A 19264-nucleotide genomic window follows, 5' to 3' on the forward strand; every position below is an offset into this window, starting at 1 on the left:
GATGGCCAAGTGTTGATAACAAAACGGCAGAGATTGTCCAATACCCTCTCTCTTTTTTAGGTGTTATTTGTTTCTTTTAGGCCTTACCCCGATGAATTTTTACAGGTCTTATGTAGGCTAAATGTTTCAGATCTTATTTTATCGTAGATATTACTGCGTATTTGGCTTTATTATGGCCTTTCAGGCCTTACTCGGTGAATTCAGGTCTTATTCAGATGATTTAACTCTTATTCTGCCTGGTTATTACTCTATATTTGGCTATTGGCTTCATTATGTCGTTATTCTTAATATAATTTATAATGGTGCTTTATAGTTATTATTGTGTGTTTTTTTTACAGGTGGCAGTGCTGGAATTTTTCACTTCACAACAACTTTGACGGTGATTCTTCTTTCTGCAATCGCTTTCGTCAATTCCCTTTAAATTCTAATCGTGTTCTATTCGTAGGAATGTAGCTTTTTAACTGTGACTTTGCACTAGCTTTTGAAAATAGGATAGACAGCCCTACCCGCTTTTAAATGCTCGGCCGAAATTTAATGTTTTGAATTTGCACTTATCGAAATGTTTAACTATTTTGTTGTCAACACTGTTTTTTACTTTGGAAAGATTTTTCCAAGTTAATTTAAGCGAAAATGTTTGCAACTACTGGTAGCGTTGTGGGTAATTGAGGCTACGATTGCAACGACTATTCTTTAAATATTTAGCTGTTAACTTTGTAGCTGATACGCACTTTTTGTTACTTAAAGCTTTTATATTTTGCCTTTTATAACCAGTAGTTATGTGCTGATTGATAAAAAAAAACATTCATAAAACCCATTTCTGGGTTCATAAAAAAGCCCATTAAGAAGTCGTTATGATTTTAAACGTTTAGCATAAATCCTAAGATAATGGCTGAAGGTTGTAGTTAGACGTAGTAAGAATCTCAAAGCCCGTAGAGAAGTAGGAATCATTTTCACCGTTTGGAATAACTCTTTATTCATATTCAATCATTTTTGGAAACGTTCAAAATGCGAACCATAATTCTCCCAAGTGTAGGCCTATTCATTTCTCATTGAGCCATTTGCACGACTTAATCTTGTTATGGTTGTGTTTTGATTGAAATAAAAAAGTGTTGCTTGAAAAATATTATATAAAAAAAATGATGTTTAGTTTATTACATAAAGAGATTATTTTAACAACAGAATTACTTGACCTAACAATGATATACCCATTTAATTCCGATACCCTGGTCAAAAATTACGGCCGACCGATCTAATACCAAATGATGTCGTTACGACGGTTTAAAAACTTAAATTAATTAAACTGAATATCCTCAAATTTGTTTCCGTTGAACCGAAGTGGCGTCAGTGAGAAAGTGAGTAACCTTTAGTTGTTTGCTGAACCTTTTTCGAAACAGGAAAGTATTCACAGAGTAAATCAAACTCACCAATTATTTTTGCGACGCAGGTTTATTCAATCAACATTCAACTTTTCACACTATGCTTGTTTGTCCAAGTTTCGCCAAACAAATTCCTACAATGGGTAACTTAGCAAGGTACAGCCAGACTTAGACAACTAGATAATTCTAGTTTTCAAATTCATTGTTTTAGAGCAAAATGCGGCTAATTCTAATTCTAATCTATTTTATAAATTGCTTGTTTGCTCTAATTCTAGTTCTAATCTAATTCGGATTTTACCAAAACTGCTACTTTGTCCAACGACATTTTTAGCCACTCAGTTGAAACACAGAATTTCAATTAAAACTCTTTGGTTTGAACGACTTGTATGTAATTTTTACAGTCTAAAAACCTAAAAAGGCATAAAAATCAACACACGTATATTAACCATTCACTTTCTAAAAAAAAAAAAAATTGCGATTCAATCAAATTTATTGTAAATAATTAAATGTGATTCTAGTTCGAATTTGATTTTTAGGAATTCGGTAATTCTAATCTAATTTAAGAAAGCTCAAAATTATCTAATTTCAATTCTAATCTATATTGGAAAAACTAAAATGCTCGAATTTTATTCAAATCTAATTTAAAAAAAAGATGAAATAAATCTAGTTGTCCATGTCTGGGTACAGCACAGCTTACTTCTCAAACTTATTTATCAAATTAAAGGCAAACATAACAATTGAGGAAACAAAGCAAGTTTCAAAAGCGTTGTTACGTCTGGCTATTGTTTTACGTAGGCTAGTTAAACAACAAAATTGTTATAACTTGAACGTGGAGATGTAACAGGCTGAAAATAATATTTTAACAAAAACTAAAACATGCTGAAAAGCAAAATGAAATTCGCGTGCAACCGAAATCTCAAAAACGATGTTTTTTAATTTAAATGGTTTAAAATTGACAAAGCCTTTTGGGACAAGCAATGTTTCAGAAGATTGCAGATGGTTGTCAACATTTTAGTTCACATAAACCATTTTTTTATTTAATTTTTTTTTTCGGGGAGTGATAGCTTTGTTCTTTTAGTCATAACGTTACGTTTAAGACGTAGAATGAATCTTAAATTCCATACAGAAGCATAGGTAGCATTTTGAACGTTTCAAAAAACTCTTTCATTTTCAACATTCGTTATTTTTTTGTTATTCCAAGCAATTGGGAGGTCACATTTTGATTTCCAAGTAACTCAGTGGACAGTCTTAATTCCTAGCAATTTGAAGGTTACTTTTTTATTTCCAAGTAACTGGGTGGACAGACTTAATTCCTAGCAATTGGAAGGTTACTTTTTTATTTCCAAGTAACTGGGTGGACACACTTAATTCCTAGCAATTGGAAGGTTACTTTTTTATGTCCAAGTAACTGGGCGGACAGTCTTAATTCCTAGCAATTGGAAGGTTACTTTTTTATTTCCAAGTAACTGGGCGGATAGTCTTAATTCCTAGCAATTGGAAGGTTACTTTTTTATTTCCAAGTAACTGGGCGGACAGTCTTAATTCCTAGCAATTGAAAGGTTACTTTTTTATTTCCAAGCAACTGGGCGGACAGTCTTAATTCCTAGCAATTGAAAGGTTACTTTTTTATTTCCAAGTAACTGGGCGGACAGTCTTAATTCCTAGCAATTGTAAGGTTACTTTTTTATTTCCAAGTAACTGGGTGGACAGTCTTAATTCCTAGCAATTGTAAGGTTACTTTTTTATTTCCAAGTAACTGGGTGGACAGACTTAATTCCTAGCAATTGTAAGGTTACTTTTTTATTTCCAAGTAACTGGGTGGACAGACTTAATTCCTAGCAATTGTAAGGTTACTTTTTTATTTCCAAGTAACTGGGTGGACAGTCTTAATTCCTAGCAATTGTAAGGTTGATTTTTTATTTCCAAGTAACTGGGTGGACAGATTATGCTATAGAAGAGTTTCTGATTTCGTAAGTAAACGAATCAAGGCAAATCAAATTACATTTGTGTATTTGATTGAACTGAGTACAAAATCAGGCAAGCTAATAATTCATTTACGAAAAGAAATTCTCTACGAATTTAAAGTCGATTATTTACGCAGCAACTGGTGAAAACGTTGGTTTTTATTACACAAACTTTGAGGTTGATTGTGTGAAATTGTTAAGTGCATAATAATACATTATATACAAAATGTAATTTGACAAACCTATGCGTTAATTCGACAGATATGTTTAGATAAAACCGCCGTTTCGTTCTTTGAAACGCTACCAGCGGCAATTTGTTCCACATAAAATATTCAGTCAAGAAAAACGACAAATCGGATATGAAGCTATAAAGTTCTAACAAACTACGATTTCTACTACACAAACACCCAAAGCTAAATTGAAGCCGACTGGGTTGTTACCCAGGATATTAAGGCAACAGTCACCACCACTAAAGCGGTTTGAAAACGAAACAAGCTTGAACCGGCACAGGTGTAAGATCCTCGGGTGTTTGTGCATTTCTCTTCGCCGCAATTGTCGGTTTTAGTTTCACATTCGTTGATATCTGTAATATAAGTTCAGCCGTTTTTGCTGGAATATTTCAACATTTACCAGCAGGCATTAACAAAACGTTATCTAAGGTTGTTAGTAGTGCTATTCTGTGAGATAAGATCAATCGATGAAGAGAATTCAAACCGCTTTTACTTTAATCTTTCAACACTTGAAAACCTGCCAGGCATTTAACAAAACGTTATCGAAGGTTGTATGTAATGTTATTATGTAAGTTAATTTTAAATGACTTGACTGGGACTTGAGTCATTTCAAAATTACTTGCTACGAACACTGAGCCGACTTACCCACGCATTCAATTGATGCTGGGTTCCACGTGTTGGTCGCTGTACAAAGCGAAGAAGTGGCGGCTCCCCAAGCGAATCCGAACCCACTGATGCAAGTTATCGACACAGACCCCTCGAAACCACCTTGAGGAGTTGTTAAGGCGTTTGCTCCTGTCAGTTTTGGGCCGTTTGCACATTTCGCGGCTGCGGGAAAAAACGGTAGAACTGGTCACTGGCGTTTTATGAAGAGTTCCTTTTTATATTGATTCATTCGAATTGAGAGACTGATGATGCCCTATTTTGTGGCGAAATAGATTTCTCTTTTAAATGACTAGAATTAATAAATGACTGACTTTAGCCAGGACAGGAAAGCCTAAAGTATATTTTCTCCCATTTGAAGTCAGTGTCGTCAGTTACGTGTAAGGTTGAGAAATATCTTCTTTTTACACAATCAGTTTGCCATTGAGTTTTTATTTTTTTTATTTATAGTTTTTTTGTATGGCAGACATAAATAAAAAACACGTAAACGTCAGTATGTGCTTTGTTTTTCAATAACTATACTGTTTTCGTGTTTTCTTAGATATACTGACGATGCCTTTGCAGGCGAAATATTTATATCTATTTTTAAGGCATCTTTATAAAGTATATGGCCGTAACACTAGCATTGCTGGACCATTAACATGTGACTGACATTGTTTCATACATAATTTGGAGGGATTTTAGCAATAAGGCCGAAATTAGAGCAAAGTCAACTTCAGACTAGAACAGGGGTGACGAACACGGTGCCCGCGGACCACAAATGGCCCGTAAAATAATTTTGTGTGGCCCGCGAAGCGACCCGCTTCTACTATTTGCGATGCGATATCAAAAGCTGATAGCCGGATTAAAAAAAAAATAATAATAATAAAAAAAATAATAATAATAAAAATAACGCGCATATCATGCAGAAATCGTAGAAACATGTTGTGTAAATCCATACATTACCCATCACTTCAGGATTCAACATTGTTGTGTCATAAAATATACCATTGTTGTGTCATAAAATATACTAATAATTCAACACCATGAGCCTGTTGCTACTTCAGTGCAATGCAGTAGTAACTAGTTAGTGTAAGCTTAGCATCGGCTTTGATTAGTTTCGTTTGATGAACAATTGTTTATGATTTTAACAGGTTTTGTAGTATGCGTATAAAGTTGTGTGGCCCGCTTACTCAGCGGTAACTGACAAAGTGGCCCGCGACAGCAAATAGGTTCGTCACCCCTGGAATAGTTCGAAATAAGACGAGGATTGGGCTAATAGCCATAAAAGTCGGAAGAAGGGCTAAACGGTCAGAAAAATATCTAAATATCCTTTTACCTCACCACAAATCCAACATCAAATTTATTACAAACTCCCTCAATAATTCTAAGTCGAACACAAATTCTCATCCTGGCATCCATTGCTACGACAATCAGTGGCACTGTTCAGTGCCAAAACACCGACATACCCAATCGTTCCATAGCATACGCCTTCAGTTTTAGATGGTATTTTGGCCATTTAGGCCTTATTACGACGAATATAATATCAGTTATTACTGCACATTTGGCTGTTTTATGTCGTTGGTTTTAACACTATTGTATATTGATGCTTTGTTTATAGGTCTTGTTCTGTGTTCCCGTTCGGGCTGGTTTTGTAGATAAAGAAAATATAAATTAACAAATCAGCCATTTTTAACGAAGTCAAACGAAAAAAGTTTAATTTTTATATTGGTAAGTAAACATAAAAAGCAGGTACCTATAATATTGATAGATAAATTTACCGTATACCTTAATACTAACCCAGGCACATTTATATTTAAATCCTACAGTAAAAGCCATATATAACAAAATTGTACGAAATTTTTAAGTAGGTTGAAGAGAACGTTATGGGAGTTACGCACATTTTTAGTTTAAGGTATAGTTTTTGTTCTTGGTATTGCTGGGGTACAACAGGGAATTTCCAGAAAAATGTAAAAGGAGTGATTCTTAAAAAATACCTATATGTTTGATTGTTGTATTCTAAAAACTGATTGTGCCTATTTTACACGAATAAGTGGAAATAACTGCTTTATCTGAAGAGACAATCACGTCTTTCAAAGAATTTTTTAAACAGTCCAGAAAAAGCAAGAAGCTTGTAGAAGCTTTGTCTGTTTTAATTCTCCAAACTATTTTAAGGTTGCTGGGATTATATATACGCTTCTGTTTTTATTCAACAGGATGTAAAACCAATTAAACTGTTTGCTGACAAGGCTTGGGATTAAATGTGGGAATCTCGTAACACGTCGTTCAACCACATGGCAAAATAAACACGCTGTAAAAAACAGGCGTATGCCGTAAAATACCATTGTATGACGTAATCTTTACGCAAACGTGAAATTTCGACCTTATGTCTGTTCAATATTGAATAAAATCTCCTATTTTTGAAACTTTAAATGATAAGACGAACTTACCAATACAAGTAGGAAAAGCAAATGATAAAACAAATATTGATGTCAAAAGAAGCACAAAATAAATTGAATCTTAGTCTGCTAAACTTCTCTTGATTTATATTTTGGTCAAAAATATGTCTCTCCGACCCGATAGTATATTATGTCGTCAATATAGCCAAATTTAAGTGTCTAAGTGTCTTGCTTGCATTTACCGATATAGGTAAAGCTTTTTCGAAAATAGAAATAAGGTCTTATTTTACTATACTTCATAAAGTCATCAAATGGTTTTAAAAACATATATTTAGTATATTTGAAGTAACAAATGTATGCTTAGACAGCCAAAATTTGTGAACATGTTTTATTGAGAGTCCCTAATACGATATAACAAACACAATCAAGTACTTTTACCGATATAAAGACTTTATGGCAACCCTAATTTTGTTCGTTTTTAAACTGCTCAGTGTGGAGCATAATGTTTGGAGGCCATAGTGAAACGTGTAAGGAATATCAAAGCCCATACATAGAAGTAGGAAGCATTTTGAACGTTTCGAATAAGTCTTTGTTCATTTACAACTGCATGGGGTTTGATATTTACTAAATATAAAAAATAAATAAAAAAAGGTGAGGAAAAAAATATAATTAAAGGTTAAAGGTTATGCACAAATAAAAAAAATCGACATAATGTTACTGTTAAATATCTTGTTAACAATCTCTTGATGGTTAAACCTCATAGTAATTATCTGGCAGATATGATAAACTAAATAACTCCTGTAAAAATGCTTTTACTTAAGGTCAACCTAGGAACCCTTAGACATCAAATTTTTTGACGAAATTAGATTCTGTATGACTGTTGAAGATTCAAAATCTCCTATTGGTTCTTAAAATGACTAGTTAAACTCAGCAATGCATGTAGGTGGAGAAAATTGTTAAACAAACACTCTATGTTGTTAAAAAATGCTTTTAAAGGCGGCAAACCTAGGAACACTTATATCATTATAATTTTGATTAATCTTTGTTGTATCTCTTATGTCTGTGAACAGGGGCGTATCCAGAAACTCAAAAATGGGGGATCCCGAATTTTCAACTTTTGGAATTCCCTTATTTTCTATTCCGAAGTTAATGAATAATGACGTCATAAAATAGTGACGGGTATGATGTCATAAAATAGTGATTGTTATGACGTCATAAAAAAATAATCAGACACAGCCAATTAACGTCCGGCAGAAGAAAACGTTTTAAATTGTACAGAAGAGCGAGGAGATTCAAATCCATGACTGTTGGTTTTCTCGTTAATAAGCTCTTTGTTGCTTTTACCTTAAAATGATAAGATTAACTTACCAATGCAAGTAGGTGGAGCAACATTCCAATTATCAGAAAGCGTCCCATCGCATTTCAAGGTGTTTTGTCCGGACACAATGTACCCAGGATTACAGCTGACTGTAATTTCTCCGTCGAAAGCTGTTTGCCCTGAAGACCCGACTCCATTTGTTACAGTCAAAGCTGCGCAAGTTATTACTGAAAAACAAAATATAATAAGTTAAACGCCGTTTTTGCTTTTGCAGGCATTTTAAACCAAAAAACCTCGGTCCTGTGTCGGTCTGCAAAGAGTTGGTTACACGTCTGTATAGTTCTATACTAAGGATGTCCGATACTTGATATTCTATTCCGATACCCGATATTAGGAGAAAGGTATCGCGATACGATCCGATACAAAATGACGTCATTAATATGCTCCAACAAGCAAAATAGGTGAAATTGAAATATTCAAAAGCCATTTTTTCAGGTACTAGGACTTGTTGCCGCAAAAAAAATGACAAGGTTATCCTTAAATAAAGTTGTAAAGTTGTATTTAATTTCATAGTAAGAATATCAAAGTCCATATAGAATTAGGGAGCATTTTGAAAGTTTCGAAAAAAACTTAACACAATGGCTTGAGGCTGTAGTTATACGTAGTAAGATTATTCAAACCCATACAGAATTAGGTTGCATTTTGAACATTTCGAATAAATCTTTATTGATTTCCAACATAGTTCGAAAGATAGTTGAGATATTCGAAACGTTCAAATGCTACCTACTTCTGTATGGGCTTTGATATTCTTTCTACGCCTTATTGATTTTAAATACTAAATTCGTTGTTTTACGATTCATAAAGTTGACATCTAACATGGATATACTATATAAGTAGGGATGTTAGATAATATTGGATCGAAGCCGATGTCGAGTGTTAGTATCCGTACTTGTCCGATCGATCATATCGGATCGGCACCGATACCACCCTACGATCTAACCAGTAATAATACTATCACTTTTTGCATAGGCTCCGTTGTTTTGAAATATCCCTAAACGAAGAAACGTAACTTAGCTAATAGAAGATGTAGCTACGGTTAAGTAAGGCACTGGCCCTAAGTCTGAAGATTGCTTACTCCTAAAGTCATTATCATAATTTACGTGTAAGGACGAGAATATCTTCATATTTTACACATTCAGTATAATGTACCTTCACAGTTCAAATTTGCCAGCATAATGTATAAATTTGCACTAGCCCATTATTCACGAATTTGCCAATATTATGTACCAATTTGTCGGTATTATGTATAAATTTGCCAGTATTAAGTACAAATTTGCCAGTATTATGTAGGAATTTGCCAGTATTATGTACCTTCGTCCTTCACAGTTCAAATTTGCCAGTATAATGTACCTTCACAATTCAAACTGGTCGGACTCCATGTGTTGGTTGCAGTGCATTCAGCAGTATTAGCACCAGCAGGTGGTTTCAATCCACTAGGACATACCGCTGTTACATTGCTGTTGCCCGTGTAGCCAGGTGAAACAGGTAGAGCGGGAGTAACTGACCCCCCGTTGGTTACAGTTGGTTGCGCGTTGCAATAAAACGCTAAGGTAAAAATAAACAGGAATTAAAATTAACTTTGCCTACACCGTAGTATAGTATAATCTTAAATGATACTGTTAAAGTCAGACGTTTGCATCACATTTAACTGAGTTAGTTGTCACAAAACTACAACAGATAGCGTACTCATTCGAAATTAAGACAGAGAGGTCGTTTGGAAAACTACAAAAAAAAATTGCTGTATAGTTAAAAAAATCGAAAAAAATGTATTTGCTTAAAAAAACATAGCAAGATTTGCCAAGGATTCTAGGAAAACGTGGTTAGTAGGGTTGAGAAAAAGAAGTATTTCGAAATTGGGTTTTGACAATAAAAAAGTCTTATAGTAAATATACTAGATTATTTTTTGGGCAATCGATTTGAACATTGTGTTTCCTCAAAGTAGTTTTATTACACTTTTCATCAGTAGTATGGATGACGATGTGTGGACTCGGATTTTAAACCAAACAAACGTATTTTATTCGCGCTTTGCGCCAATACGTTATTACTGCCTCCTTAAATGTAATTAAACACGTTTTTAGGCGCAAAAAAGATCCGAGGTCCGCCTGATTCACGGTAGTTTTAACATTTTAATAACATAATTCTTAGTTAACATTTTGTGCGGCCCGCAGAGACCTTTCTAAGGTTGGTTTTGGCCCGCGACTACAAAGGTTGCCGACCCCTGTTTTACAATATACTTGGGCTTTGATGCAAGCTTGAATCAGCTTTTATATGTGATGCATTATTTACTTCTCACTCACACTAACTGAAGATAATTCAACTTCGTATTGAAACGCCTTAATCAAGGTGGTGTCGATCTACTCGACCCTTTTGCCTCTGCAATTCATGAAAAAAAAAACAGTAAATTTAAACGTGCTTGACTTTGTAATTAATTACTAAACGAAAAATACATTAAAAAATCACTAAAATATATATTAATCTTCAAATGTAAAAATTTCTCTTTCAGCAAATATTTTTTAATTAAATGCGCCGACCTTCGATCAGCTACAGGCAATTTCGAAATAAAATCGCGCCGTTGTTTAACTTTTTTAAAGCCTTTTTTTTAAAGGTCTTTAAAGTGCGACCCTGGCGATCATAAATGTAGAACCCATAAAAGTTTGTGTGATTTGCTGGATGTGCAATTGCTAATAATCCCAATTAAGGGACTCGCAATTTGGAAGCATATTCACAGTGTTGTAACTACTAGAATCAATGACTTTTGACTTAAGTGCAATTTAGTCATATAAATGACTTGACTTGATTTAAGTCCCCAAAACTCTTTCGACAAACGAAAGCAAATCGCGCTTTTTACCTGTGCAAGTCAAAGTTGGCGGGGTCCACACGCCGGTACTTGAGTTACAGGACGAAGTGGGGGCATCAATCGAAAACCCGGGGTCGCAAGTTACTGTCACTTCATCACCATCGTTAAACCCAGTTTGTGGAACACCTGTGGTAATAGTTCCATTCACAACAGCTGGATGGGCGATGCATGCCGCTGTGTGAAAAACATATGCATGTTTAAAATTGGAATACGTATACTTTTAAGATACCGCAATTTTCCTGCAAAATAAAAGTTGGCAAATTGCGATTCGTTTAATGACGGTTATTGCAGTTCGCACTTTTTAGATCGACAACTTTCGGATGTTAAATGTGATGACTTTGGCAATTTTCTCTTTCTTATGCATTTCAGTACCGGTACTTTCGAAAGTTTATTAGATGTTGTACACACTCATATAGCGGGCTTTGCGTAAAACAGATCGCATTTTTATGAAAAATTCATTGTTCTGCTATAAGTGCAATGGCATAATAACGATTATTATATTAACCAATTACTTAAAAAAAAATTGTCAACTATTTATACCTTTCACATTTCCTGCCAATGCAAGTAGGCCAATGGCGAATAACTGAACAAGCATTTTGGTCGATATTATTTCTTCAAAAGAAAATTAAAGTTTCTAAAAGTAAGAAATAAGAGTTTTTAGAAAATAGTTAAGACACAGCAATTGACTACGATTCAAACGTACAGATTACTTTTTTTTCAACGAGAATAAACTGAGCGATAAGGTAAACATTCAAAATCAATACAAATCACGGTAATAACAGTAATTTAGTAGAGCATTTAAAGTTCTAAAGATGTTTGTTACCAGTTACACCCCTATACCTGTTTATATTTCCTCAACATTTTGCACTATTAGTGGGGCATAATGGTTGGAGGTTGTAGTAAGACGTATAGTAAGAATATCAAAGCCCATACAGAAGTAGGTATCATTTTGGACGTTTCGATTATTTCTCAACTCATTTTTAAACATCATTTTTTAACATCTGTGGAAAGTGAATCAAGATTTATCCGAAAGGTTCAAAATGCTACCTTCTGCACGGGCTTTGCTATGTATACTACTTGCACTATTATAGTGTTTAATAGCCGCAAAATCATACAGACCGCACACTCCTTCACTAAGACAAACACAAGTAAGCATGTAACGTGCGAGACTATTTTATTTAACGTTTTACTTGGGGCAAAAACCTCAAAAATTTCAAGCCGGTTCGCTTAATTCAAATTATGTATAAAAAACTCTAACTAAAAGTTAAGAACCACTGTGCTAAAAGGGACAATAGAAAAAGCGAAAAGACTTTACGCAACTGACGAACATCTATTAAATGACGACAGCTTTCATCTCCCTACTTTAAATATCCGGTATTGGAGATCCCAGCGTGTCTAATATCGCATGTCGAGTTTTTCTCATGTCTTCTTAGTGTAGAAAAAGGGAAAGAAAAGGGTTAAGCAGACACGTGAAATGGTTGGGTTCCGTTTTACACAAAACGACGTGAAAAAAAAGGAAAGATGCAAAAAGCAAAAAAAAAAACTTGCAAAAAAAAAATTAACGTTGCTTATTTTTTTTTATTTGACTGTTTTTTCGCTGCTGTTGCAAAGTTTTATCGTCTTAATCTGTTGTATTTGATTGGTAAGGTTTTTTAAAAAAAAAATTGATTATTTTGCCAATAATACAACTTTTGAAAAAATAACTGCTTGTTAGCAGCCAGTTTATTTATAACCACCGTTATCCTCCGCAGTTTACAGCACGTTTTGGAAAATCGTACAGTTTTTTTTCCGCAATTTCAGTCGGTCACAAGGTGCGGCATTAATTTAAGAAGATTTATTGGTAAAAAAGTGAGTTCAGAACAAACAGATTGCAGTTAAAACTACACGTCTTCCGTCCAGTTCCTTACATTATATTTTAATTTGTCAAAATATTTAAAAACAAGTAACTGCTAAACAACGTTTTGATCATTCCCAACTGTTTTGCGATACCCCATACCATCATCAGTATAAAAATAATCTTTGGTTTAGAATGCTGTTTGGCCAATCGGAGGAACTATTAAAAAATTTTAATTTGTATGATTATGAGCAATAACTGAACTAAAAAATAAGAAAAAACGCAACATATAGCAAGCAATTTGTTTTATGGGCTAAAATTTGGATAAATAGCTCAATTTTATAAAAAAAATACTTGAAAAAAAAACGCTTCATTTTAACCCAAGTCTTTTGTCCGAAAGACTTAAGTCAAGTTAAGTCACTTTTCCCAAATGACTTAAGTCAAGTTAAGTCGTTTGAAAACAGTGACTTAAGTGCACTTATGTCAAGTCATTGACTTAAGTTATTACAACACTGGATAAGTTTGAATAAAAAAGTTGCCACGGCAGGGGCGAAATGACGGCAGCGGTGAGATCAACTTGCGCAGCCTAGCGGCCACCGACAGCACGGCAAAGTGGACACTAGATGGCGGTTACGGGTGGTTGTACTCGTATAATCCTTGTGTAGAAATAGTATTAACGCAAAGCTAGAAAGAACATACCACATCAATTTGTCGGGAATATCCAGTTATTAAGCTCCTTTGACAAAATGGCTATTAATAGACTCGCGTCAGTCGCCCGTGCTGACGTTCTTCGGCAGCGGACTCATCCGATATAAGCGAGCACAAACAGAATTGATGGATCAGTAAGCCCGTTTATATGCACCTTTCGCGGGCAGATTAGATTAAGGTTCAATCCGGATTGAAAAGTAATCCGTTCCAGCATCGTAATTACATGGCGCGAAATTTAAGCCAGCTCAAGTGTACAAACTGCACTGATATGCATTATTACTTGATTTTCCATTTTTTGGCTTAGGCCACTCCTTGCGGTGGCAATCTATTGTAGCTTGTTCGTTTTTATTAAACTAAAATTGAAAAAAAAGAATTACTTGAGTTAGGTTTGCCGATTAAGTACGTTTTTGACTGTCTGTATTGTGCTTCAGTTTACCTGGCACACAGAATGTAAGTGCACAAAAATTAAGCTTATGTGTGCTGGCCAATTCTTAAGCAGTTGTTTAAGCAGTTCGCATAAGGAAACGTTATACATTCACTCGTTAGATACTAATTTGTGACAGAGGCGCTGGTCTAGAATCAACAAAATCGAACATTATTTTGGTTAGAATGCGTGTTTGTAATACTTGGCCCACCCTCACCCAAATATTGTAGGCCTAAATTGCTTTAATAATTTTCTCAACGCTGTGGTAGGATTCTAGGCCAGCGCCAAATACAGTTTTCATTAATGTTTGGTACATCTTATCACCTTCTTTTGTCCACTCTGCCTTGTATATAGAATTGGCCAGCACACATAAGCTTAATTTTTGTGCACTTACATTCTGTGTGCCAGGTAAACAGAAGCACTATGAACAGTCAAAAACGTTCATAATCGGCAAACCTAACTCAAGTAATTCTTTTTTTTCAATTTTAGTTTAATAAAAACGAACAAGCTACAATAGATTGCCACCGCAAGGAGTGCCCTAAGCCAAAAAATGGAAAATCAAGTAATAATGCATATCAGTGCAGTTTGTACACTTGAGCTGGCTTAAATTTCGCGCCATGTAATTACGACGCTGGAACGGATTACTTTTCAATCCGGATTGAACCTTAATCTAATCTGTCCGCGAAAGGTGCATATAAACGGGCTTACTGTTCCATCAATTCTGTTTGTGCTCGCTTATATCGGATGAGTCCGCCGCCGAAGCACGCCATCACGGGCGACGGACGCGAGTCTATCAATGGCCATTTTGTCAAAGGAGCTTAATAACTGGATATGCCAGACAAATTGATGTGGTATGTTCTTTCTAGCTTTGCGTTAATACTATTTCTACACAAGGATTATACGAGTACAACCACCCGTAACCGCCATCTAGTGTCCACTTTGCCGTGCTGTCGGTGGCCGCTAGGCTGCGCAAGTTGATCTCACCGCTGCCGTCATTTCGCCCCTGCCGTGGCACATTATTTTATTCAAACTTATCCAGTGTTCTAATGACTTAAGTCAATGACTTGACATAAGTGCACTTAAGTCACTGTTTTCAAACGAATTGACTTGACTTAATTCATTTGGGAAAAGTGACTTGACTTGACTTAAGTCTTTCGGACAAATGACTTGACTTGTCTTAAGTGCACTTAAGTCACTGTTTTCAAACGACTTGACTTGACTTAAGTCATTTGGACAAATGACTTGACTTGATTTAAGTCATTTGGACAAATGACTTGGGTTAAAATGAAGCGTTTTTTCCCAAGTATTTTTTTATAAAATTGAGCTATTTATCCAAATTTTAGCACATAAAACAAATTGCTTGCTATATGTTGCGTTTTTTCTTATTTTTTAGTTCAGTTATTGCTCATAATCATACAAATTAAAAATTTTTAATAGTTCCTCCGATTGGCCAAACAGCATTCTAAACCAAAGATTATTTTTATACTGATGATGGTATGGGGTATCGCAAAACAGTTGGGAATGATCAAAACGTTGTTTAGCAGTTACTTGTTTTTAAATATTTTGACAAATTAAAATATAATGTAAGGAACTGGACGGAAGACGTGTAGTTTTAACTGCAATCTGTTTGTTCTGAACTCACTTTTTTACCAATAAATCTTCTTAAATTAATGCCGCACCTTGTGACCGACTGAAATTGCGGAAAAAAAACTGTACGATTTTCCAAAACGTGCTGTAAACTGCGGAGAATAACGTTGGTTATAAATAAACTGGCTGCTACAACAAGCAGTTATTTTTTCAAAAGTTATATTATTGACAAAATAATCAAAACGTGGATTTCCGTTTTTTTTTGAAAAAAACCCTTATCAATCAAATACAGCAGATTAAGACGATAAAACTTTGCAACAGCAGCGAAAAAACAAACAATAAAAAAAAAATAAGCAACGTTAATTTTTTTTTGCAAGTTTTTTTTTTTTTGCTTTTTGCATCTTTCCTTTTTTTTCACGTCGTTTTGTGTAAAACGGAACCCAACCATTTCACGTGTCTGCTTAACCCAGGGATGTCCAACCTGCGGCCCGCCTGATATTTACGTGCGGCCCACCACTAATTCTCACTTTCAGTAACCTTTATTAAAAACAGTTGTTTCGAATATCATCAAAACGTGAAGATCGCGCAGTATTTGATGTAGGCACAATCTTGTGTTTTTTATAATCGAGTCTAATGTCGCATTTCAACATCCATCGAGCACTTTGTGCACCCATCATTGCTAAGTAAGATGTTTGTTTTTCTGAATGTGTGTTTTTCCGGACCGTTTTAAAGAAATATGTCAGCCCAAACACGTGAAAACTTAAATTTTTGCATATTTGCGCATAAGTTCACTCTCGAAGAACGGGTGTTTATAAGTTAGGTTGTTTTATGACGTCACGATATGACGCAACTTATGACGTCACCCCTTTAATTTGAGAGATTTTGCGGCCCATCGAAATTTTTAAAGTGGCAATGCGGCCCATTCTGCTAAAAGGTTGGACATCCCTGGCTTAACCATTTTCTTTCCCTTTTTCTACACTAAGAAGACATGAGAAAAACTCGACATGCGATATTAGACACGCTTGGATCTCCAATACCGGATATATAAAGTAGGGAGATGAGAGCTGTCGTCATTTAATAGGTGTTCGTCAGTTGCGTAAAGTCTTTTCGCTTTTTCTATTGTCCCTTTTAGCGCAGTGGTACTTAACTTTTAGTTAGAGTTGTTTATACATTTCAAAATAGTTGAAGTTTTTGCCCCAAGTAAAAAGTTAAATAAAATAGTCTCGCATGTTACATGCTTACGTGTGTTTGTCGTAGTGAAGGAGTGTGCGGTCTGTATGCTTTCGCGGCTATTAAACACTATAATGGTGCAAGTAGTATACATAGCAAAGCCCGTACAGAAGGTAGAATTTTGAACGTTTCGGATAAATCTTGATTCACTTTCCACAGATGTTAAAAAATGATGTTTAGAAATGAGTTGAGAAATAATCGAAACGTCCAAAATGATACCTACTTCTGTATGGGCTTTGATATTCTTACTATACGTCTTACTACAACCTCCAACCATTATGCCCCACTAATAGTGCAAAATGTTGAGGAAATATAAACAGGTATAGGGGTGTAACTGGTAACAAACATCTTTAGAACTTCAAATGCTTCACTAAATTACTGTTATTACCGTGATTTGTTTTGATTTTGAATGTTCACCTTATCGCCCAGTTTATTCTCGTTTAAAAAACCCAAAAAAGTGCTCAGTGCGTTTAAATCGTAGTCAATTGCTTTATCCTATCTATCTTCTAAAAACTCTTATTTCTTACTTTCAGACTTTAATTTTCTTTGGAAGAAATAATATCGACCAAAATGCTTGTTCAGTTATTCGCCATTGGCCTACTTGCGTTGGCAGGAAATGTGAAAGGTATAAATAGTTGACAATTTTTTTTAAGTCATTGGTTAATATAATAATCGTTATTATGCCATTGTATTTATAGCAGAACAATGAATTTTTCATAAAAATGCGTCTGTTTTACGCAAAGCCCGCTATATGAGTGTGTACAACATCTAATAAACTTTCGAAAGTGCCGGTACTGAAATGCATAAGAAAGAGATAATTGCCAAAGTCATCACATTTAACATCCGAAAGTTGTCGATCTAAAAAGTGCGAACTGCAATAACCGTCATTAAACGAATCGCAATTTGCCAACTTTTATTTTGCAGGAAAATTGCGGTATCTTAAAAGCATACGTATTCCAATTTTAAACATGCATATGTTTTTCACACAGCGGCATGCATCGCCCATCCAGCTGTTGTGAATGGAACTATTGCCACAGGTGTTCCACAAACTGGGTTTAACGATGGTGATGAAGTGACAGTAACTTGCGACCCCGGGTTTTCAATTGATGCCCCCACTTCGTCCTGTAACTCAAGTACCGGCGTTTGGACCCCGGCAAGTTTGAACTGCACAGGTAAAAGGCGCGATTTATTTCGCTTGACTAAAGAGTTTAGGGGACTTAAGTCAAAAGTCATTGATTCTAGTATAGTTACAACACTGTGAATATGCTTCCAAATTGCGAGTCCCTTAATTGGGATTATTAACAATTGCACATTCAGCATATCACACAATATTTTATGGGTTCTACATTTATGATCGCCAGGGTCGCACTTTAAAAACCTTTTTAATGTAAGACTTTAAAAAAGTTAAACAACTGCGCAATTTTATTTCGAAATTGCCTGTAGCTGGTCGAAGGTCGGCGCATTTAATTAAAAAATATTTGCTAAAGAGAAGTTTTTACATTTGAAGATTAATATATATTTTAGTGATTTTTTAATATATTCTTCGTTTAATAATTAATTACAAAGTCAAGCATGTTTAAACTGTTTTTTTTTATGAATTGCAAAAGCAAAAAGGTCGAGTAGATCGACACCACCTTGATTAAGGCGTTTCAATACGAAGTTGTATTATCTTCAGTTAGTGGGAGTGAGAAGTAAATGATGCATCACTTATAAAATGATACAAAGCTTGTATCGAAGCCAAGGTATATTGTAAAACAATAGTTAAAAACTGTACAAACAAATGACGTTGTTAAAAGTCAATGTAAAAAAATAGAGTAAAATATAAAAAAATGTACAATGTTGGTTGGCCGATGTCAGGCGTAAACAAAACATAAAATCTACAATATGCAGTGAGGTAAACAAGTCATTTCGAAGTAGTCTCATTAAAGTCGTTTTTGAAACAACTTAAGTCAAAATTTAGTAATTTTGAATAAATAACAAGATCATTCCCCGCGCAAGTCATCAGTTGCCCAAGTCAAGTAACTATTAGAGAAAGTTAATTCCAAGTCAAGTCCTTGTCTTAAAAATTAACCTTACACTATTAAAATTAATAACCTTGTCTGATTATGAGCAATAACTCAACTAAATTGAAAAAAAAACGCATTATGTAGCAAGTATATTATGTGCAGAAAATGTATTAGACATGAAAATGACCAAAATTGGCATTCAAACTTAGAACTAACTCAACACAAAGAACCGTTTATAGCAAGGGTTCTTAAACTCTTTTCACCGCGGACCCTAAAATCATTTTTTGCTTCGCGTAGACCATTGTAGGCAAGAAATATTTGGAGATAACGTCATAAATTTACGTCATAATACAAACAGATTATGGAATTTTCTGTTTCTGGTCCATAATATATGAAATGAAACGAAGTCCAAATTTATTCAGTTCAACACCTTTTCTTTTAAACTGCATCCTACTCTTTACTTTGAAAAATTGATTGCTTAACCATACACTAATTATAACTAATAGTTCAATAGAGCTTCACGGACCGCCTTTAAACTAGTTCAGGTATCCCAAAGGGGTCTACGGACTCCAGTTTAAGAACCCCTGGATTATAGTGACTAATGCACTGAATCACTTTCTGAATCCTTT

The 19264-nt window shown here is 34.8% G+C and overlaps 2 protein-coding genes across 2 annotated transcripts in view; one reads left to right on the forward strand and one right to left on the reverse strand.

The window, feature by feature from the left end:
• Positions 1-3753: 3753 nt before the first annotated feature.
• Positions 3754-11441, reverse strand: LOC146141496 (E-selectin-like). Its single transcript, XM_083390146.1, has 6 exons — positions 11387-11441; positions 10838-11020; positions 9340-9534; positions 7980-8156; positions 4216-4398; positions 3754-3923 (listed from the first exon to the last, which is right to left on the reverse strand). The coding sequence occupies exons 1-6, from the start codon at positions 11439-11441 to the stop codon at positions 3754-3756; spliced, it is 963 nt and encodes a 320-aa protein (XP_083246272.1).
• A 5758-nt stretch (positions 11442-17199) lies between these two features.
• LOC146141497 (sushi, von Willebrand factor type A, EGF and pentraxin domain-containing protein 1-like) overlaps positions 17200-19264 on the forward strand; it is a 48189-nt gene continuing 46124 nt past the window's right edge. Inside the window, exons 1-2 of the mRNA XM_083390148.1 lie at positions 17200-17254; positions 17619-17801. Coding sequence (XP_083246274.1) covers positions 17200-17254; positions 17619-17801 — 238 coding nt within the window. The remainder of the gene's footprint in view (positions 17255-17618; positions 17802-19264) is intronic.

This window comes from Ascidiella aspersa, chromosome 5, assembly GCF_963924565.1.
Source record: "Ascidiella aspersa chromosome 5, kaAscAspe10.2, whole genome shotgun sequence".
Classification (NCBI taxonomy): domain Eukaryota; kingdom Metazoa; phylum Chordata; class Ascidiacea; order Phlebobranchia; family Ascidiidae; genus Ascidiella; species Ascidiella aspersa.

What these genes read in the sequence shown, in the direction of transcription:
- LOC146141496 (XM_083390146.1), bottom strand. Translation starts at nt 11,441, where the DNA reads ATGCTTGTTCAGTTATTCGCCATTGGCCTACTTGCATTGGCAGGAAAT. An exon ending in GACCAGTTTGAATTGTGAAG is followed by an intron (nt 8,157 to 9,339) that starts GTACATTATACT and finishes TTTGTTTTTCAG; the next exon opens with TAATAACTTGCGCAGCTTTG. An exon ending in AGCATCAATTGAATGCGTGG is followed by an intron (nt 3,924 to 4,215) that starts GTAAGTCGGCTC and finishes CTTATATTACAG; the next exon opens with ATATCAACGAATGTGAAACT.